Source organism: Liolophura sinensis, chromosome 13 (assembly GCF_032854445.1).
Source record: "Liolophura sinensis isolate JHLJ2023 chromosome 13, CUHK_Ljap_v2, whole genome shotgun sequence".
Classification (NCBI taxonomy): Eukaryota; Metazoa; Mollusca; class Polyplacophora; order Chitonida; family Chitonidae; genus Liolophura; species Liolophura sinensis.
In genome coordinates this window covers 21,547,097-21,564,811 of record NC_088307.1, presented here as the reverse complement: position 1 = coordinate 21,564,811, position 17,715 = coordinate 21,547,097, and the positions used below count along the sequence as shown (strand labels likewise).

At 39.7% G+C, this 17,715-nt stretch overlaps 1 protein-coding gene across 1 annotated transcript in view; it reads right to left on the bottom strand.

The window, feature by feature from the left end:
- Positions 1 to 1,038: 1,038 nt before the first annotated feature.
- The window catches only part of LOC135480706 (CCN family member 1-like), a 31,484-nt gene continuing 14,807 nt past the window's right edge, over positions 1,039 to 17,715 (bottom strand). The window contains exons 2-5 of the mRNA XM_064760616.1: positions 14,555 to 14,759; positions 11,630 to 11,908; positions 7,128 to 7,324; positions 1,039 to 1,741 (exon numbers count right to left, since the gene is read on the bottom strand). Of these exons, the coding sequence (XP_064616686.1) occupies positions 1,493 to 1,741; positions 7,128 to 7,324; positions 11,630 to 11,908; positions 14,555 to 14,759 (930 nt within the window). The 3' untranslated portion in view covers positions 1,039 to 1,492. The remainder of the gene's footprint in view (positions 1,742 to 7,127; positions 7,325 to 11,629; positions 11,909 to 14,554; positions 14,760 to 17,715) is intronic.

Sequence of the window (17,715 nt, the reverse complement as noted above, 5' to 3'; positions counted from 1 at the left end):
AACAGGCAGATGTAAGTTTGAAACCATCAAAATATAACTGAAGACACACTGCACGAGGAGTATGACCAGAACAGCGACGACAGTGTGAAAAGCTGGCAAGTGTTTACACTTTAAAGGTGAAACGTGACCTCTTGTCAGTTTACCATTGTTAGGGTTTTATTCTAACTGTTCATGTAAATGCTTAAATGGTAGCAGAATTCCCCAAAAGAAGACAGTTTGACATACTGTACAGAAATGTTAAAATAACGTATGTACAAAAGACGCTACACAATGAACCAGGAACCTCTCACCAATATGGGGGGCTATATGTTCAAGTCTCATGCTGGCATCCCTTTCCAGCGAACAATTTCCCACGGGCTCTGCTCGGTTTCTTCCCACTATAATGACGGCCGCTGTCGTATAAGTGAAATTTTCTTGAGTACAGCTTATAACAGCAATCAAATATATCAATAAATAATAAACCATTTTATCGCGTGCCCAGTACGGTAGCAGTGGTAGCTCAGTTAACTGACTTTTATACGTTTAAATGTGTAATGTGAAAACAAAAGCAAAGTTTTCAACTTCGGAATTCATGTACGTGTTAACACAGGCCAGTAATAGTGAGCTGAACAGTTTAATAACTAAACGTATTCAACCATGAGTGTATGTACATTTTGCTACATTACTTGGATATACAACATATAAAATCATAAAGATTTCGCTTTATTTTGTTGCATATCATCAACATAATGTAATTCACTTCTTAACTTGTCATCGAGATAAAAAATATAGGCCTAAAATATATAACCATTGTAGCCTTCTCAGCCAAAACTTTCTGTTGGGAGATACACTAACCCGTCTCCAGTTGTGGAGGTCAAAAGAGACAAGTCAACTAAATAACTTTACAAGCTGGAGAGTTACAACTTAAGAGCGCTGTGTTTGACAAGAACGTTGTAGCCTACATCATTTCAAAAATGAAATTGTATAATTTGATTGACATTTGTAATAGACGTGTCCATTGCGTTCTGGGCGGCACAAGACGTTTCAGCGTGTGCCAAACTTCCGCCTTAACGCCTTTCGGCCTTTTTTTTTAGTAACTACAAGTGGTTATGACGTCATAAAAAAGAGAGTAGCGACAAATAATGTCGAAGGTCGGATGCAAAAATTTGCCACATCAGAATTTGTGGAGGCGATGAGTATTTGTATATTTCATGGTTATGTCATCATCTCGCTTTTAAGAATACAGAACTGCTTTACCTAACCTTTTTGCGACCTCAACTGCTCTCTAAGGGTCAAAACTTTCCGCCTTCAAGGTTTAACAAAGCTAAACTTAGTGCTGCAGTTTTCAAACAAAATATTATTAATTCATCCAGCTTGCAGGTAAAATTTGAAAATTTTCTAGTACTGTAGAGTTATTTAGCTGAGGCGACCCTCTTGCATCCGTGTTTCGTAATGGCTCATCTCCACGATGATGACAGATACACTTGGTTTTAATGCGCATACGCTGCCACCTTTAGGCGTTTGCGTAGCACTTTTTACTACACTGACATTTTTTGATCCACATGAAACTGAAGAACTCCCTGCGTCCTCCGCTACATTCGAATTCCAGCATGACAGTCTTGACTTTAGCTGGGTAACAACAACGATTCTTTTTACATGTCGTGCAAAATTTGAGAGTCCTCTTCTTGACGCTTCGGCAGTCTTGGTAAAGAATTCGGTGTTTGTCCCGGCTTTTCGTCGTTGGTGTACATTTGTCTCGGCCCTGAAAGAATACACTAAATGATGCATAAAAAGGAACCCTAAAATGAAGTTTATGTTTATAAGGGAAAGGAAGAAAGTTATACCCAGCAAAAAAGTAAAAAAAAATTACTGTTTATTTTATATCATTTAATAACCCTTCTACTTTATGTATAATGATCGGAAATTTCCAAAATGACGTTATCGATGAACATAGTGGGAATCTGGAACCAGCTTACACTCTACTTTATAGCTTGATAGCTATTACCGTTGAGGTCAACACTACAGGCTATTTAATCTCCGGACTGACCGCTGAGGACTTGGGAAAACTGTATAGTATAATGCCATTCTTGTGTCCGAAGGAGACAATTGAGAAGCTTTTTATTTAATTTCATATGTTAGAACAAAAATTGTATATTGAAAATTAAAAACAAACCGTTTCATGAATGCTTTAATGATTTGTAAATTTGACACCAAAAGCTACGTGCTTGACGTATATTTGTGGCCTTGGAGCACGTGTATGTGAAACCTCAGCCAAGTGTCATTCGTGGGTCTACAATTCACGAGCTGCTTTCGCAAAACTGCATACGCGGATTTTCAGTGATCCCCCCCTTACGGGACTTTAAAGCAGACAGGGTTTCTTTACACGTAGTTTTCAGCGATGTCGGACAAAGATACAGCGCATATTTAAAGGAAAAGTGAATTCACTTTGTAAAATGTAAAGTTCGTCACGTGGTCCAGGGTGGTCATCAAGGAAGAGCGGAATTCATTTACTTGTAAGACCTACTTTGCTCTTGATATACCGTTGAAGATTTTATGTAATACTTTCACTGGGTTTTAACAAAAGTGTCCCGAAGAGAACACTGGCCTTCGTCATATCCCTAATAAACCTGACACGAATGTGGCCACAATGATCAGGGTAGTGGTAAGATTCCCACCCTTTTCCCAAGTAGTCGTGACCTATCAATGAAACACATCACCGGAAATTTGTTTGTAGGGTTAGGGTTAGAAGATAGGGGATTGGGGTTAGACGTCTTTCATTAATATTCATACATATGCCTCGCTGTGAGTTTAAGTCCAGCTCATGTTGGCGTTTTCTATGGCCGTAAGTGGGAAGGTCTTCCAGCAACCTGTGGGCTGTCGTGGGTTCCCCCCGAGCTCTGCCCTGTTTCCTCCCACTATAATACTGGCCGTCGTCGAATAATGGAAATATTTTTGAGTACGGCGTAAAACGCCAATCAAATAAATAAATAAATAAAAACATTAATAAATAAATAAATAGGCCACGTCTCTTGCGTGGTCACTGGTTCATACGACGAAGTCTCTAAATGCCCGCCTTGTCCTTCTGAATGATTTATTTGAACATGTTCCATGAAATAACGGAGTCTTTGCACAGTTGCACTTCTGACTAGGGCCGAAGTTGGTAACTATCTTTTCAACTTTACACATTTTGAAGAACATGTATGTCTGGATACCCTGTTAAGGAATATTATAAAAATATAATAAACTTCAGGTGAAAGAGTTCAAAAAGTTAGTGGTAAAAATGGTCTTCAATGTTCTTTTTTATATCGTCTTTGCATCATATGGGAATGTAATGTATGTGTAATGAATACATTTGTGCTGGAATTTGCTCTTTTCAGCTGACAAATGTGTCAAAAATGAATATTTATCAAGTTTATATTTTCATATATTCATAAATATTATCGAAATTCAGATTAAATGCATACTTGTGGATATAAACAAAAATTAGAACTGCATCACATCCTTATTTAAACTTTATTGTACAAAGACGATATATAGCAAGAGATCGGTTCAAATACCCATCATACGAACAAAGCATTTTTGCCCTGAAAGAAAGAAAAAAGAAGATCATATTTGAAATAACTTTTCAGGGTCTTTCATCTGAACTAAGAATCACTTTCATGTTTTCGTCTCCATTCAAGAATGTCGTCACGATACCGCTGAAATATTGCTGACGAGGCGTTAAGCCATAATCATTCATTCATTCCTTTAAAGAATAATATGGCCAGATGCTGGAATGTCAATGCTTGAATGTAGAACACCATAGCATATACAAGGACGCGTGTCAAGATTACTTGCAGTGTCCACATGACATTTCCGTGAGGAACCGAAATCTCCGTCCTGACAGGCCAGCGTTTATCTGTGGCCATGTTATCGGGACCAGACATCTGGCAGGCTCCTGCAGAGCCATCGACCTCTGGCAGAAAACTAACGTTCTTAATCTCGTTCCAACAGGACGCAGACAGACGAGATGTGAAGATAATCCTACGGGCGGGGAATTATGGATATTTTCGCCCGGAGCGGGGCTAACAGAGAATGGTTTTCCTGCCGCTCACAGAAATGCCCTGATTCTCCCTGGCTAGTATGGATATGAATTCATACTAGCTTATTACACATGTACGATTATCCTTTGAGCCAATTCCCGTTCAAGGAGCAGCAACACGTTAAATAGACGCTTGGCTAATGGGACAAATCGTCCGGCTTAGCAATGATGGACAATGGACAAATAGGAACTCGCACAAGATTGGTGTCTGACAGGGACGGGCAGTCATTTCAAGTTCCAGACAAGACATTTGTGTGTTCCTCGAAGCAGTACTAAGCGTGAATAACACAGTAAAACACCTCTTAAATATGCCGCACGCTTGCAGAGCACTCGGTCTTAATCTCGGAGATCTCGGAACGCGAAAACACCCCCCAGTCTCCAACGTTGTAGAGTTGTAAATCGTCTGTGTAAAACACTTGGACAAATTACAAAAAGGATGAGCTAGAACATTATGTGGCGTCTCTCTCTCTCTCTACGCCGCTATTATGTGCTAAGCATAGACACTGTCGAAATACACTCGATTTGTAAGTACATTTCCCATCATGGCGCCGTTAAAAAAAAAGCGGACCAGTTATCATCATGGCGAAAATGCTGTGATACATTAGAACAGAATGTATATGAAGAAGATGCAAGAAGGCCTTAAGCAGACGCTTGCACTGTCTTTCTTCCAATGTGCACAGGGAGAGATGGGTCCAGCAAGGACATATGAATGTATGAATGGCGTTATAACAAATAAATTTTTTTCACTTGAGTAAAATGCATTTGAAACACTGGCTTCTACAAAGGCCTTTTAACAATATTGTAACCATTGACGTCACTAGCGGTTCTTTTGCCACTTAAGACAAAGAGACTTCTACGATTCTGCATTCAAAATTCATATACTCAGCCATGAATACATTCGCTGAATGCACGTTAAAGCGAACTACTGCGAGCAAACAATAGGGAAGTGACGTCATTGGTACCCACTGACTCCCAACAGGCCACTCAAGAACGTGACGTTTCAGAAGTTTATATGTTGGAATGTTTATGTTTTTCCGTGACTAATGGTCTGTTTTGTGTTGTAGTCTTTTATGTTTCATCTGATACATACTTCATTTCATGTTTTCTTTGCATTTAACACGTCATGCCTGAAATCTGAATTCACAACACTCAGAAATTATGTACATCTTCAAGATGGTACCTGTACACATTGCTCGTCTCGCACAAAATGAGTATACGTTAACGAAAGCTTACATCTACCATTTTGATAAATACCGATCACATGGACAAGTGATATTTAGAGGATTTTCTTTTGTTCTGAGCCTTTGGCGAGGAGCAAATGAAGATTACATAAAATAGGTCAAGAATCGCATATCCTATTCATCAACGTCTGTTTGTTTTCACAAGTATGTAAATGAGATGCGTACTGATATAGATATATGTGAAACGGTTGGAGCCGAACCACACATTTAAATTAATATAGGTCTAGCAAACCTTAAGGACATCTGTGATTTCTTTAAACAGTGAACATGACACAGCCCATTAGTGTGCTATAAGACAACGTGCCCTGATTTTTTTCGAAACTATCAGCATTCATAACTGCTCATTTATCGAAACATTTGCAAAAAATCTGTGACCTAAATCTAGGTCATATCTCAATAACGTCAAGTAATGACTTGCAGGGCGCGACAAGCGGTAATTTCAAAAGTCATACTGAAAGAAATATTAAGATATAGGCTTTTAAGGTGACCGGGGGACCTCCGTGACTCAGTTGGTTAGCGCGCTAGCACAGCGTAATGACCCAGGAGCTTCTCACCAATGCGGTCGCTGTGAGTTAAGGCTGGCTTCTTCTCCGGCCATACGTGGGGAGGTGTGCAGCAACCTGTGGATGGTCATGGGTTTCCCCTGGCTCTGCCCGGTTTCCTTCCACCATAACGCTGGCCGAAGTCGTATAAGTGAAATATTCTTGAGTACGGCGTAAAACACCAATGAAATAAATAAACTTAAGGTGACCAATTCTCCTCAACACTTATTTGTTGGTCTTACTAACCATGATGGAACTTGAGCATACAACAAAACAGTGTCTACGATGTTTCCAAGGGCTTAGTTTTTTGTTTTATTTTGAACTTTTCGTGTGATGGTAGACGTGATGGTAGACTTTTCGGATGAAAGGGTCGCAGTGAGACCAATTATCGATATGGCAAGTAGAATCGACCTAACCTAAGAATAATCGAAGGTACATCAGTTGTAGACCAGTTCATTTACACAAGACAACTCTGTAATGCCCAGTGCCCAAAGAAGTAAGTCAAGTTTGTAGGTTTTTATTTTAGTGAAAATATGACACCGAGGCATGCTGCTGTCGCTGACGGTTGAACTTGAGTTCACAGTTTGTGATTAGGCCTACCGGCACCTTACAGCGTCAAACGCTTCATTTCCTTTTCGCGGATATAAATTTTATACCTGTCCAGTGTCCCAAAAACTTAACCGGTTTGTACCAAGAAACCGCTGTCCTGGTGCAGTAAGTAATCGCTAGCCTGTTTTTTCCCACGCCAACAAACAATAGAAGTAGTGCGGTATGCAGTTGTACTTTTTGATTGGATAAGCTTGTCAATGAAAGTTCAGGTGACCTATCAAAAGTTCGGGTTATTTATATCACGTGTGGAATATTGAAAATTTACAACACTGTTGTTATAGCACTAACACGGGTAATTTATGGGATTAAGTTAAAGGTACATTATAATACCTTTGCTCGATTAAATCTTAAACATAACCAATTTATAGACAACGACAGTAGGGCCAAATCTCGAGAGAATCACGTGAGACTTTGGGCGTGCAAGTAATACGGATCGGCATTTACAAAATACCAGATCTCTACTGGCAGATAAATTAAACTTCTTAATTACTTTGTCAAGGATTTAAAATCATTGTAGTTCAGAAAAGGTGACATTTTACTGATTTTATAGATCATAGATTTCTTATAGTAGCAGTTGTAGGAATATTGCAATATTCCGATATTACAGCCTCATATAAAATCATGGAAAGGAACTTTCTAATTGACAACACCAAGTAGTAGATTGATATATCTTACCTCTGTATGAACTTCTACACCACAGGGCCGTAAGTAACACAATCGGGTTTGTTGAACTGGTTTACAGACGTAGTTATCATTTGTCATGCGTACTGACATTCCAGCTCCGCACGTGACTGAGCAGGGACTCCATTTTGTCGTCTGAATTTTGCACGGCGGACGTGACGTCACAACGATCGGTGAGGCGGTTAGAGGAGCTACAATCAGACACAACATCACTGCTGTAGGGGGTAAACAATTTGTAGACAGAACCATGGGAAACAGATGCTAAAATCACCGTCGACTACATTTTTTTTCTTCGAAATTACAATGGATATTGACATTATTACTCAAGAGGATGCCACTTACATGACAGAGTAAAGTTTGTGAATAAAGGAAACTGGGGTCACAGGAGTAAACCACCGAACATGAGAAGGTAATTGACAAACTCCCTGACTTATTTATTTATTTATTTATTTATTTATTTGATCGGTGTTTTACGACGTACTCAAGAATATTTCACTTATACGACGGCGGCCAGCATTATGGTGGGAGGAAACTGGGCAGAGCCCGGGGGAAACCCACGACCATCCGCACATAGCTACAAGACTTTCCCACGTACGACTGGAGAGGAAGCCAGCATGAGCTGGACTTGAACTCACAGCGACCGCATTGGTGAGAGACTCCTGGGTCATTACGCTGGGCTAGCGCGCTAACCAACTGAGCCACGGAGGCCCCCTCCCTGACTTAAAGTCGCAGCAGAAGTAGCGACAGCTGAATTTGAACTCCAGATCTATAACTGATCAGGGGTCTCATAGTCACAGCGGACCATGCCAGCGCTCACTATCAAAGTATTTTTTAAATCAAATCTATGTAACTGTCCGCGTAAATCACGTCAACTTCTAGCGCTATAACATATAGATAAAGTCATTTACAAAATCTCATGAAAGCGGATCCCGTGGTTTGACCGTCTGAGATATATGAGATTCAAATTATCTAATCGTCATTTTTTAGATATATATCTATAGTATTTTTGCCGCATAATATGGATAGCTTTAAACCAAGAAAAGGGCAAAACACAATAACCTTGGATTACACAAAACAAATATTTTAACATACAGGTTCGATGGCTTCCACTCCGTTCGTACGAAGGAAGGTTTTACAGCAACCTGCGGATGGTCGTGGGTTTCCTCCGTACTATGCCGTACTCGTATAAGTGAAATACACTACGGCGTTAAACACCAATCAAATAAATAAATAATAAATACTAAGAACTAAGATTAAGTTAGAAATAAACGTTAGTGTTATGCATGTGAAACGCGTGAGGTAATAACAACTGTAAACAACCGATCAGTTAGAAGACCGAATTTGGATGGCTGAAATACGTAATTTTTATGACAGTTCTGCCATAGAATTGTAGGTCTGAAAAAAAGTCTACAAAGTTCCTTTATCTCTAAGATCGGGATTGAACCCACGACTCGTACTACTTGCGATTGAGAATCATGTCCCGTACCACTGAGCCATGCACGCCTGGCCAAAAAGAAAGGGATTATATGTCAGTTACAGAAGTTACTCGTAAAAGGTTGCTTCCGGCGCAAATTTAATGAACCACCTAGTTAATGAGAAGCTCTTGACATGAAGCCGCGTTATCATGTTTGACTTTTCTCTACTTAAGTCTGCTCGGATCAGCGAACACTAGTAAAGCAATTCGCTCTTCAAAAGTACAGATTCCAGGGGGCTTTAATCAGTGGCAAAGGATATATGGGAAAAAATATGAACTTGCTCTTCCAATTTTACACTACACTGACCTCTTGGGTTCGCAAACGATGACAACATGAAAAAAAAAACAACTAAAAAAAGAATAGTTCGCCAGCTAGAAAGCAATCAGTCGACTTGGTGGTGATATTAACGGCAAATGAAGCGCCATTGTCGTGTGATTCAAATGACTCTTTCTTTATGGCATCATAAATCAAGATGACTTTCCAGCACACCGCAGACCACTGACACATCCATTCGATATTCCACCGGGCAAAATCCCCCGCTGGGACCAAATCAGTATCGAACGAGGAGACATATTTCCCTCGTCGTACCATCGGGGACCGAACGTGACCTTAGCGCCGTGCTTAACAAACGAAATGGCCGAGACTATGTCAGATTACAATCAAGCCCAATTAAAAGGCAAACAATCGCAGTAAAGGCTTCCTCTGTAACTGACAGACAAAGGCTGAGGAATACTAATTAATCGGCAAATCCTATAATCGTGCTCTGAATTTAAGCTACCAGATTACATGCCCAGCTACTTGTATACATTAACCTTCGCATTTCGGAAGAGCGAGTGAGTGCTTGAGGCTTAACGTTGTGCATCACAGAAGAAACTATGCCTTAAGTTTGTTACACACCGCAGTATTAAGTAGTAATGTTTAGGTAGTATATGACGTCCTGTGAAACACACTTGAGTACGAATAAATAGAGTAAAACCAGGGCAGTTGAGACAGTGTGATAGTGGGCAAATGGTCACACGTAACCGGTGAAATACGGCTACAGCATAGAGAGCAGCGACGACACTGTGGTAGCAGGCAAATCATCACGCGTAACAGGTGAAATACGGTCTCTTGTTCGCAACTCACATGTTGCAGCACTCTTGTATGTGAATGACATGTACAAAGCACGATTCACGCACAATGCATGAATTATCTTAACCTAGTGTATGTGACATAGGGTTTTGATTTCTCTTTACAATTTTTTTTATTGCTATCATAAAAAAGTCCATGCATTATTTTATGCATAAGTCTACGAAGTAGCCGTTTGAAGTAAGAGGACCTTCATAATAGAGATAACCTCTATCCAACCGTCTAATATGAAATTCTAGTTTTATAATATGACTACGTGGCATGTAACAATCCACGATTGAAACACCTTATTAGTAGATTCAAAGGGGGTACTATTTCCAGGACTGATAATTGATAATGCAATGCCAGAGAGCTACCCATTTACCCATAAAACCCCATCAGGAATGAATACACTACACAGCTTTGAACGGGAGCGGTTCTCTACTGGTCTGGCCGCTTCTACTAAACCTAGTTTTCTTGATCTGATAAGGGTGAACCAATAACTGAAGCTTGACGATCAACTCCGGGCCACCTGGCTACCATTAAAGTCCTTACAAGCAGGTATGAATGGTGTTTATTTCTCAGATTATCACCAACAGAGCTTGAATGTCGAGAACGTGGACGATTTTAAATTTCTAATCATGAATTATTCGAACAAAATAGCACAGCGATTTGTGTCACTGGAATAATGTTACATTACCGCCATCAAGCTAAATTTGATTGATTCCAATAATGGAATAAGAAATAATTCATTTTTTGGGTATGGGATGAATTTTACGTTTGCCACATTTACTGTGTTAAAATGAACAGCAAAGGCTATTCCTATTTACCTACTGTTAACTTTAAAAACATGAATTAGACACGACTTGTTCACATGCATCTCTTGTTTTTGAAATGTTTGAAACTCAACGCTATAATGTCCTAGGGAAACATAGAGTAAAATATTTACTTTCATTTATTTGATTAGTGTTGTACGCCGTACACAAGAATACACAGTGAAAGGAAACCAGGCAGAGCACGGTAGAAGCCCACGGTCGACTGCAGGTTCAGACAGGCCTTGCTACGGTAAAGTAAATTGAGAATAGTCGTTTAACACAAATCAACTCTATACGTATACACTTAAATAAACTACAATTTCCCTGCATTGTGCGGTTACAACTGCACGCTTCTTATTATACAATAAGTTTGCCAAGTTAATTAACAAATATCAGACATCCCAAACTTGCGTGGTGCACCACTGTCAGTATATCTTGTCATAGTAATATAACTGCCATGTGCGTGGGTAGTACACGTGGTTAAAATGCTTTCAGACAGAATCCTGATCTATTTGACTTGTGCAGGCGCAAAATAACAGTACACGAAAGTATTCTGGGTTATTATCAACCTATACGGTCTGTGTGGTAGTATTATCCAATCGATACCCCCAGTACCTTTCAAATCGAAAGCCTGTGTAACCTTGTATACCGCTTATAACTAAATTTGGAACATAGCACAGTGGCTAAAGGATGACGCTAAGACCGAAGAGGAACGGGTTCAATACTCGCTCTGGGCAGGAATTTGTACATTAATCCGCTCTTAGTGTGACTTAGCTATCGAAAAGCAGTGGATGACGCTCGGATGGCCGTTTCCGCATTGAACACTATTTGCCTTCCACCAATACGGTATGCATATGTTTAAGTCACGTGTGGGAAAGTTTGTCAGTACCTTCCCAAAGGTCGGTGGTTCAAGTCGGTGACTCCATTTTCCTCCACTCATATATATGACCGCCATCGTAGACTAGAAGGGAAATTTTGGGGGTATGTTTATCTTTACTTAGTATTATGTTTTAAACAACAATCAAATAAATGTAGTTACCGGCAGGAGTAATTAAATAAACAAATAGATTAACAATCAAGAGACGATATCACTACTCACATTGCAAGACGAGATTCTGCGCGAAGTCGTAAGTGGGAGCGTAGTCGTTCTGCTGTTTGCCCGTATCGCAAGTCCATTCCCGGCAGCAGCGTCCGTTAATGATCATCAGGCGGGGGTTCGAGCAGCTGGTCAGGGAGGGTCTCTTCTCTTCCTGAGGGCACAGTGATATACAGCCGTACTGGCCGTTCTGACAGGTACACAGTCTGGAACAGTCGGGTTTAAACTGTTCCCCATCCTCGTACATTATACCTTTGACGTAACAAGGACGGGACGTTTTGGCTGAGGAGAAAAAATAATCAATTTTACCGTATTTCTACTTAGGTAACGCTTGCTAAGGAGCGTGTAAATTGTTTCTAGTTAAACATTTACTTGAACAATTGGAGTGAAACCCTAACGAAGTGAAAGTTTGCCACATTGTCGTCGCTGTTCTGGTTTTACTCTATTTGTTATAGTCTTTTTATTTGTGTCAAGAATATTTCACTTGGTCAACGGCGGCCTGCATTGTAGAGGGAAAGAAATCGTGAAAGAACCACGATCACACCCAGGCTGCTGTCAGGCCTTCCCACATACGACCAGAAAGGAAGCCAGCATGAACTGGATTTGATCTTACAGCGATACCATTGGTGAGAGGCTCCTGAGTCATTGATATGCGAGTTGTCATTTTTTTAATGAAGTCGTGGTAGTTTATACGTCTTTGTAGACATTTATATATGAAATATGATGGGCAGCCCAGGATGATATTCCCAAGACCTATTTCCAAAACAACGCTTGAAGGTAAACCCCCAATGACCGGCTCGTAGAACCGACACGTCTTCGCACAAACACTAAGAAAGCCAGAATCGTATTTTTGGTTTGAGAATTTCAAATATGATCGCTTTTATCTCGCATGAGATATGTGGTTTTCCTTGGAAAGAAAATATCAACCATTTTTACCAAGGAATTGAACAATTACAGTTCATGTTTCCTTTCATTTTACTCTGATTCGACATTCGGGTTTCTAGATCGAACTCTGAGCCCTAAATGTATAAAATGCCCTACCGTGTCATGTGTGTTGTCATAAGTGTTGGGCAACTATTTTTTTAACACATTTACTACAACATGCAAATCTGAAAACAGACTGACAAAAAGTAGTTCAGAGGAGACGGACTATGGAGTGAATTGAGGTACTAAACGTTTGTGAACTTTAACTTGAAAAGTTTTTAAAGTAAAAATGTGCAATTTTTACATCGGGAACACATTGAGACAGTTAATAGGTAAATGGCACTGAACAAAGGTCGCCTAACAGTTTTCACAAGTCACATGGTAAAGATGGACTGTTTTTATTTCTAAGAATAAAAGAGTTCGAACTCGAAACTCCCCAAATGAGGAAAGACCTGAAGTAAGCTATCGAGTATATTGTCACTGCTCTTCGTGCCGTCGCCTTTTATCGGGTGAGCATAAAAATGGGCCGTACTTTGATGCTGCATTACTCCATTATCCTTTGTTCAAACACTTTCAAACTTTAGCCTCATAAACGTACGTTCTGGTGACCCACATTGCATCACCTGTCAGGGAATTATGAGAGTCGCACGGAAAAATTCACTGAGGATGAAATAAAAGCACACATCAAGGACTGCTGGAAAAAAATTACTCGTAAGGAGATTCGGGACTCAATCAGTTCATGGAAGAAACGTTTGCACCCCGTCTACCGTGAAGATGGTAACAAATTGAGGATAAGATGAGGACAAATTGATCATCTTTTCAAGTAAAACAAGCTAGAACATTATTTTGAAATGTCCGGAACATGCCTTTTTGACTTTATTTTGATTTTGGTCCCATGAACAGAAATCTTAAAGGATGAAATTGAAATTTGACCTGTATACTTAGGACGTAATGGCTTTTGAGTTTGTAAATTTTTAGAAGCTGACGTAAGAGGGTTTCAGGGATATTGAGTGTCAAAGTACGGCCCATTTTTTATGCCCACCCGATATATACGTGTACGTATAAATTCTTCCCTGCAACACAACAATAATTTTACGTACATCAGCTGGCGAACACGCAACCAAAGTCATTCCAATAGAACAGACTACAACATGCCAAGTAAAACCAGAGCAGCAACGACAGTGTTATTATTGACAAATGGTCGCTTGTCTTTTTACCTCAGTAAGGGCTTTATTCTAAATGTTCGTGTAAATGCTTAAAAATTTGATCTATTTACTTACACTGCACTTAAGAATATTTCACTGATACGACGGTAGCCAGCATTATGGTGGGAGAAAACCTGGTGAAGCCCAGAGGAAACCCACGGCCATCCACATATCTTCTCACGTACGACCGGAGAGGAAGCCACGATGACCTGGACTTGAACTCAAAGCGTCCGCTTTGGTGAGAGGCTTCAGAGATATCGCGCCACGCTGGCCCGCTAACCACTCAACCGTGGAGTCTGCTATATACTTAATAATTTATACATAAGTGTAATTTATTATACCTCAGTGGTGCAGAATTACTCAAATATGCTGTATTGTTTTCACACTTAATACGAAAAAAGGGAACAATACAAAGGGAACACCTACACAGCCAGATTTTTTGGCGTTCCGTTCATTCGAAGGATTCACGGACAAGCAAAACAAAAGAATAGTTCGGAATGCTGTGAGCATGGCTACTAGAAGTAGAAATACCACAAATAAAGCAACAATGCCTCATGCATTGTGCAGGTAAACTTAAAACATACATATGTAGAGGAAAGCAGCATAGAATCAAAGGTAAAAAAATTAAGAAAAAAGTTATGAAGTTATCAGAATTACTGACACACTGTACTTCAAAAAAAGAGACATAAGCAATGTTCTCAGCAATCAGCCCCTGTTGTACAAGTAAGCTGTATGTCTTTGTTCATTGTTGCAATGCATCATTTGTCACTATGAGTGTCACAGAGAAGTGTCACCTTACATTTACAGACGCCTTGTCCATCTTCCGAGCCGTCACAGTAGAGACCTTTTCTGTCGTCACAACGAAACTTTCTGTTACACAGCTCCCCCTGCTGGCGAGCACACATGTTACAACATCCGCAGCCATCTTGGATGATATTGACACCAAGTCGACATTTCAGCTCCTTGATGGCACAGTTACACGGGAGGCGACAGTCCAAGTCCATCTGCAACAGAAAGCTATATATATATCCAAATGTCTTTTTCTCATTAAAGAAAAATGCCATAGAGGCATATATATATATATATATATATATATATATATATATATATATATATATATATATATATATATATATATATATATGTTTGTATGGTGGTTATTTGGGGCCTCCTCTTCATATATATTTTCTCTTATGTTCTAAGTAAGGTTGTTCATTCAAAATATTTTTCTCACAATTTAACCTTTTCAGTTAACAAATGTATTCAACCTGAATTTTAATCATATTTATATGTTATTTAGGTTCATAAATATTAACATAATTAAGATTTTGGGTATAAAAAAATCATTTTACATTATTTTAAATTTATTACACATGTATCACATCCTTATTTAGAAGATTATCATGCAAAGATGATATATACCGAGAGGTGGCCCCAAATACCCACCATACAAAAGCATTTTCAAATACACTTTCCTCCAGCAAGAAAAATTGCAAAAAATGTTACAGACCATATTTGCAAATAACTTTTCACGATCTTTCGTCTGATATTTGTATCATTTCTTCTTTAAATAAGTCGTGATACAGTAAAAAAAAATATATTGGCGCCATGCCCCTCCCAAGGTCACAATTTTACTTGAGTATATACATAAGGACCTATTCTGTTCAGTGGACCCAGACCGGAAATGACCCCAGGAGCCTATCACCAATGCGGTCACTTTGAGTTCAAGCCCAGCTCATGCTGGCCTCCCTTTCCGGCCGTAACTGGGAAGGTCTTGCAGCAACCTGCAGATAGTCCCCCGGGCTCTGCCCGATTTCCTCCCACCATGATGCTGGCCGTCGTTGTATAAGTGAAATATTCTTGAGTACGGCGTAAAACACCAATCAAACAAATGAAATAAATAAAATTTGCCATATTCCTAGTTTGAGGGTTGAAGTTCTATATTTTCACCCTTCCGTACTTTAATAGTATTCTGTATGATAAATTTGCCGCAAATTCTCACTAGATCTGACAAAAAGTTAAGATACAGGGTAATGTAGCACAAAAAAAATTTGCAGCATGGAGAGTTAACGGCATTGTTGGCAAATGGATTTTACGTAACCGTTGAAACCCAGGCATTGTGTCAATTTTCCTCTGTTGGGATTTAATTGCATGTAGTCATAATACTGTGCTGTCATCAAATACATGTATAATATAAGGTAACATTAAGATAATGCAAGAAACTGGCAAGAACTAAACTGTTTTCTTTGCAAAACAGTACGCCTTGTAAAACGATTCAATTTCGAAGGTTTTCTGGATTTTTTTTTATTTTTACAAGAAAACGAAGTGCCTTGCCTAAAGCATTCACCCTCGGCTTGATTTAAAGCCGCAGCAGGATTTGAACACGCCACCTCATTGATCAAGGAACTCTATAGTCGCGGCAAACCAACTCTTTAATCCTCCTGGCGAACGAGGACTCAAAACGATTGAAATGCACAGCTAAGTAAGCGAACAGAAACATCCAACATCCAACAGGCTCCAACATTCTGGTTCCAAAGGATCACCGCGAAATCATTCAGATTTATATTGCTTGGTCAGGGTACAGTTAAGAAATTCCAAGGAGTTAGCTCTTGTACAGAAATCAGTAGCCCTACAAAAACACTTATAAGAAAACATCTGAATGGTGCTCGGAAGGAAGGCTTTATATTAAGCTTGGTTTCCATTTAACCTAGCTTAGATTTCTATTTTATGTCTCTTCAATGGATGTGTATTTTTTCAGGGTAGAGTTCTTATTTCACAGCTATTTTATTTTACACTTCATTTTTTTTTTCAAGAGTACAAGTTGCGCTGACTTCCTGAAATAGAATTGCAGGTACAAAAAAGCAGAGAAAACGATAATCAAACGGTCCGAAAAGTGACATTCATTGATAATGAAAAAAGGAAGATAAAATCGCGCCGAATTGCGTCAACAGGAGAGATTTATCTTCATCTTGAAGTCGTCTGAGACGATAAAAACTCATCCTTTAAATTTCATCTCGATCAATAGAGACATATAAATGTCCTTTTCATCCCTCGTATGTTTGTATGGTTTTGCCAAAGGGGAGCAATCTGTGCGGTTTGTGGCTGGTAATTTGGCTAAATCGAAGAAGAGAGATATTGCTAAAAAAAAAAGGTAAATGGAGAAAAATTTTTTGATTTACTGGAATTGCGGAGAGATTTCTTTAGATGGGTAGAGCTATTAAACCCGGAACTGTCGCTAAGTGCGGAACTGTTATTAACTGTGGAACCGCTGTCGACGTGTCCAATTGGTTTGCAGTCGTTTATGTAAAAGCTGCGCCTAATAGAGTAAGGTCCCTCAAGGAGCCAGGAATACCGTAGACTTCCCAAAGCGATTGGATCGGAACTGATCTCTAAATTAGTCCGATTCAGGCTCTCAGAGTATCGTAATTGTCGTGTTCATTTCGAAACGGGTTCGCTAACATCGCTGCGAAATCCCCGGGGGTAGGAGACTTGCCGAATCCTAATCAGCCGTACTCTTTTGGGAATCATTTACAAAGATGGCGGGTTATTTGCGATATGCCAGCCAATATACTCCCTCAAAGGAATCTTTACAATTATTTTCGGTACGATAATGAGATAGCGCAAATTGAAAAGGCCGATCAGAACGGATGAATTGCTTTCCTTGGACTCCGCTGAAAGCGTCTCGTCTGTGTTTCGACGCAAAACGCAAAGTGGCGTGAACAACGCCATTTGAGGGACAGAAACATTCCCAGAGCGCTCGTCACCTTTGACTCTTTCGCGTCGTAAAGGGGGCGTCTAAAAGACATAACCTCCGATCCCAGACCCGGATTAATTTCCTCTGGCACGATGTGGTCAAACCAACAGCTGGAAGTATCTTCAGATGAAATCCCGTTGGAGGGAGGTAAACCCCTGGCTGAGTGCACTAGACGCAATGATTGCTTTCAATAGCCTGCTTCTATT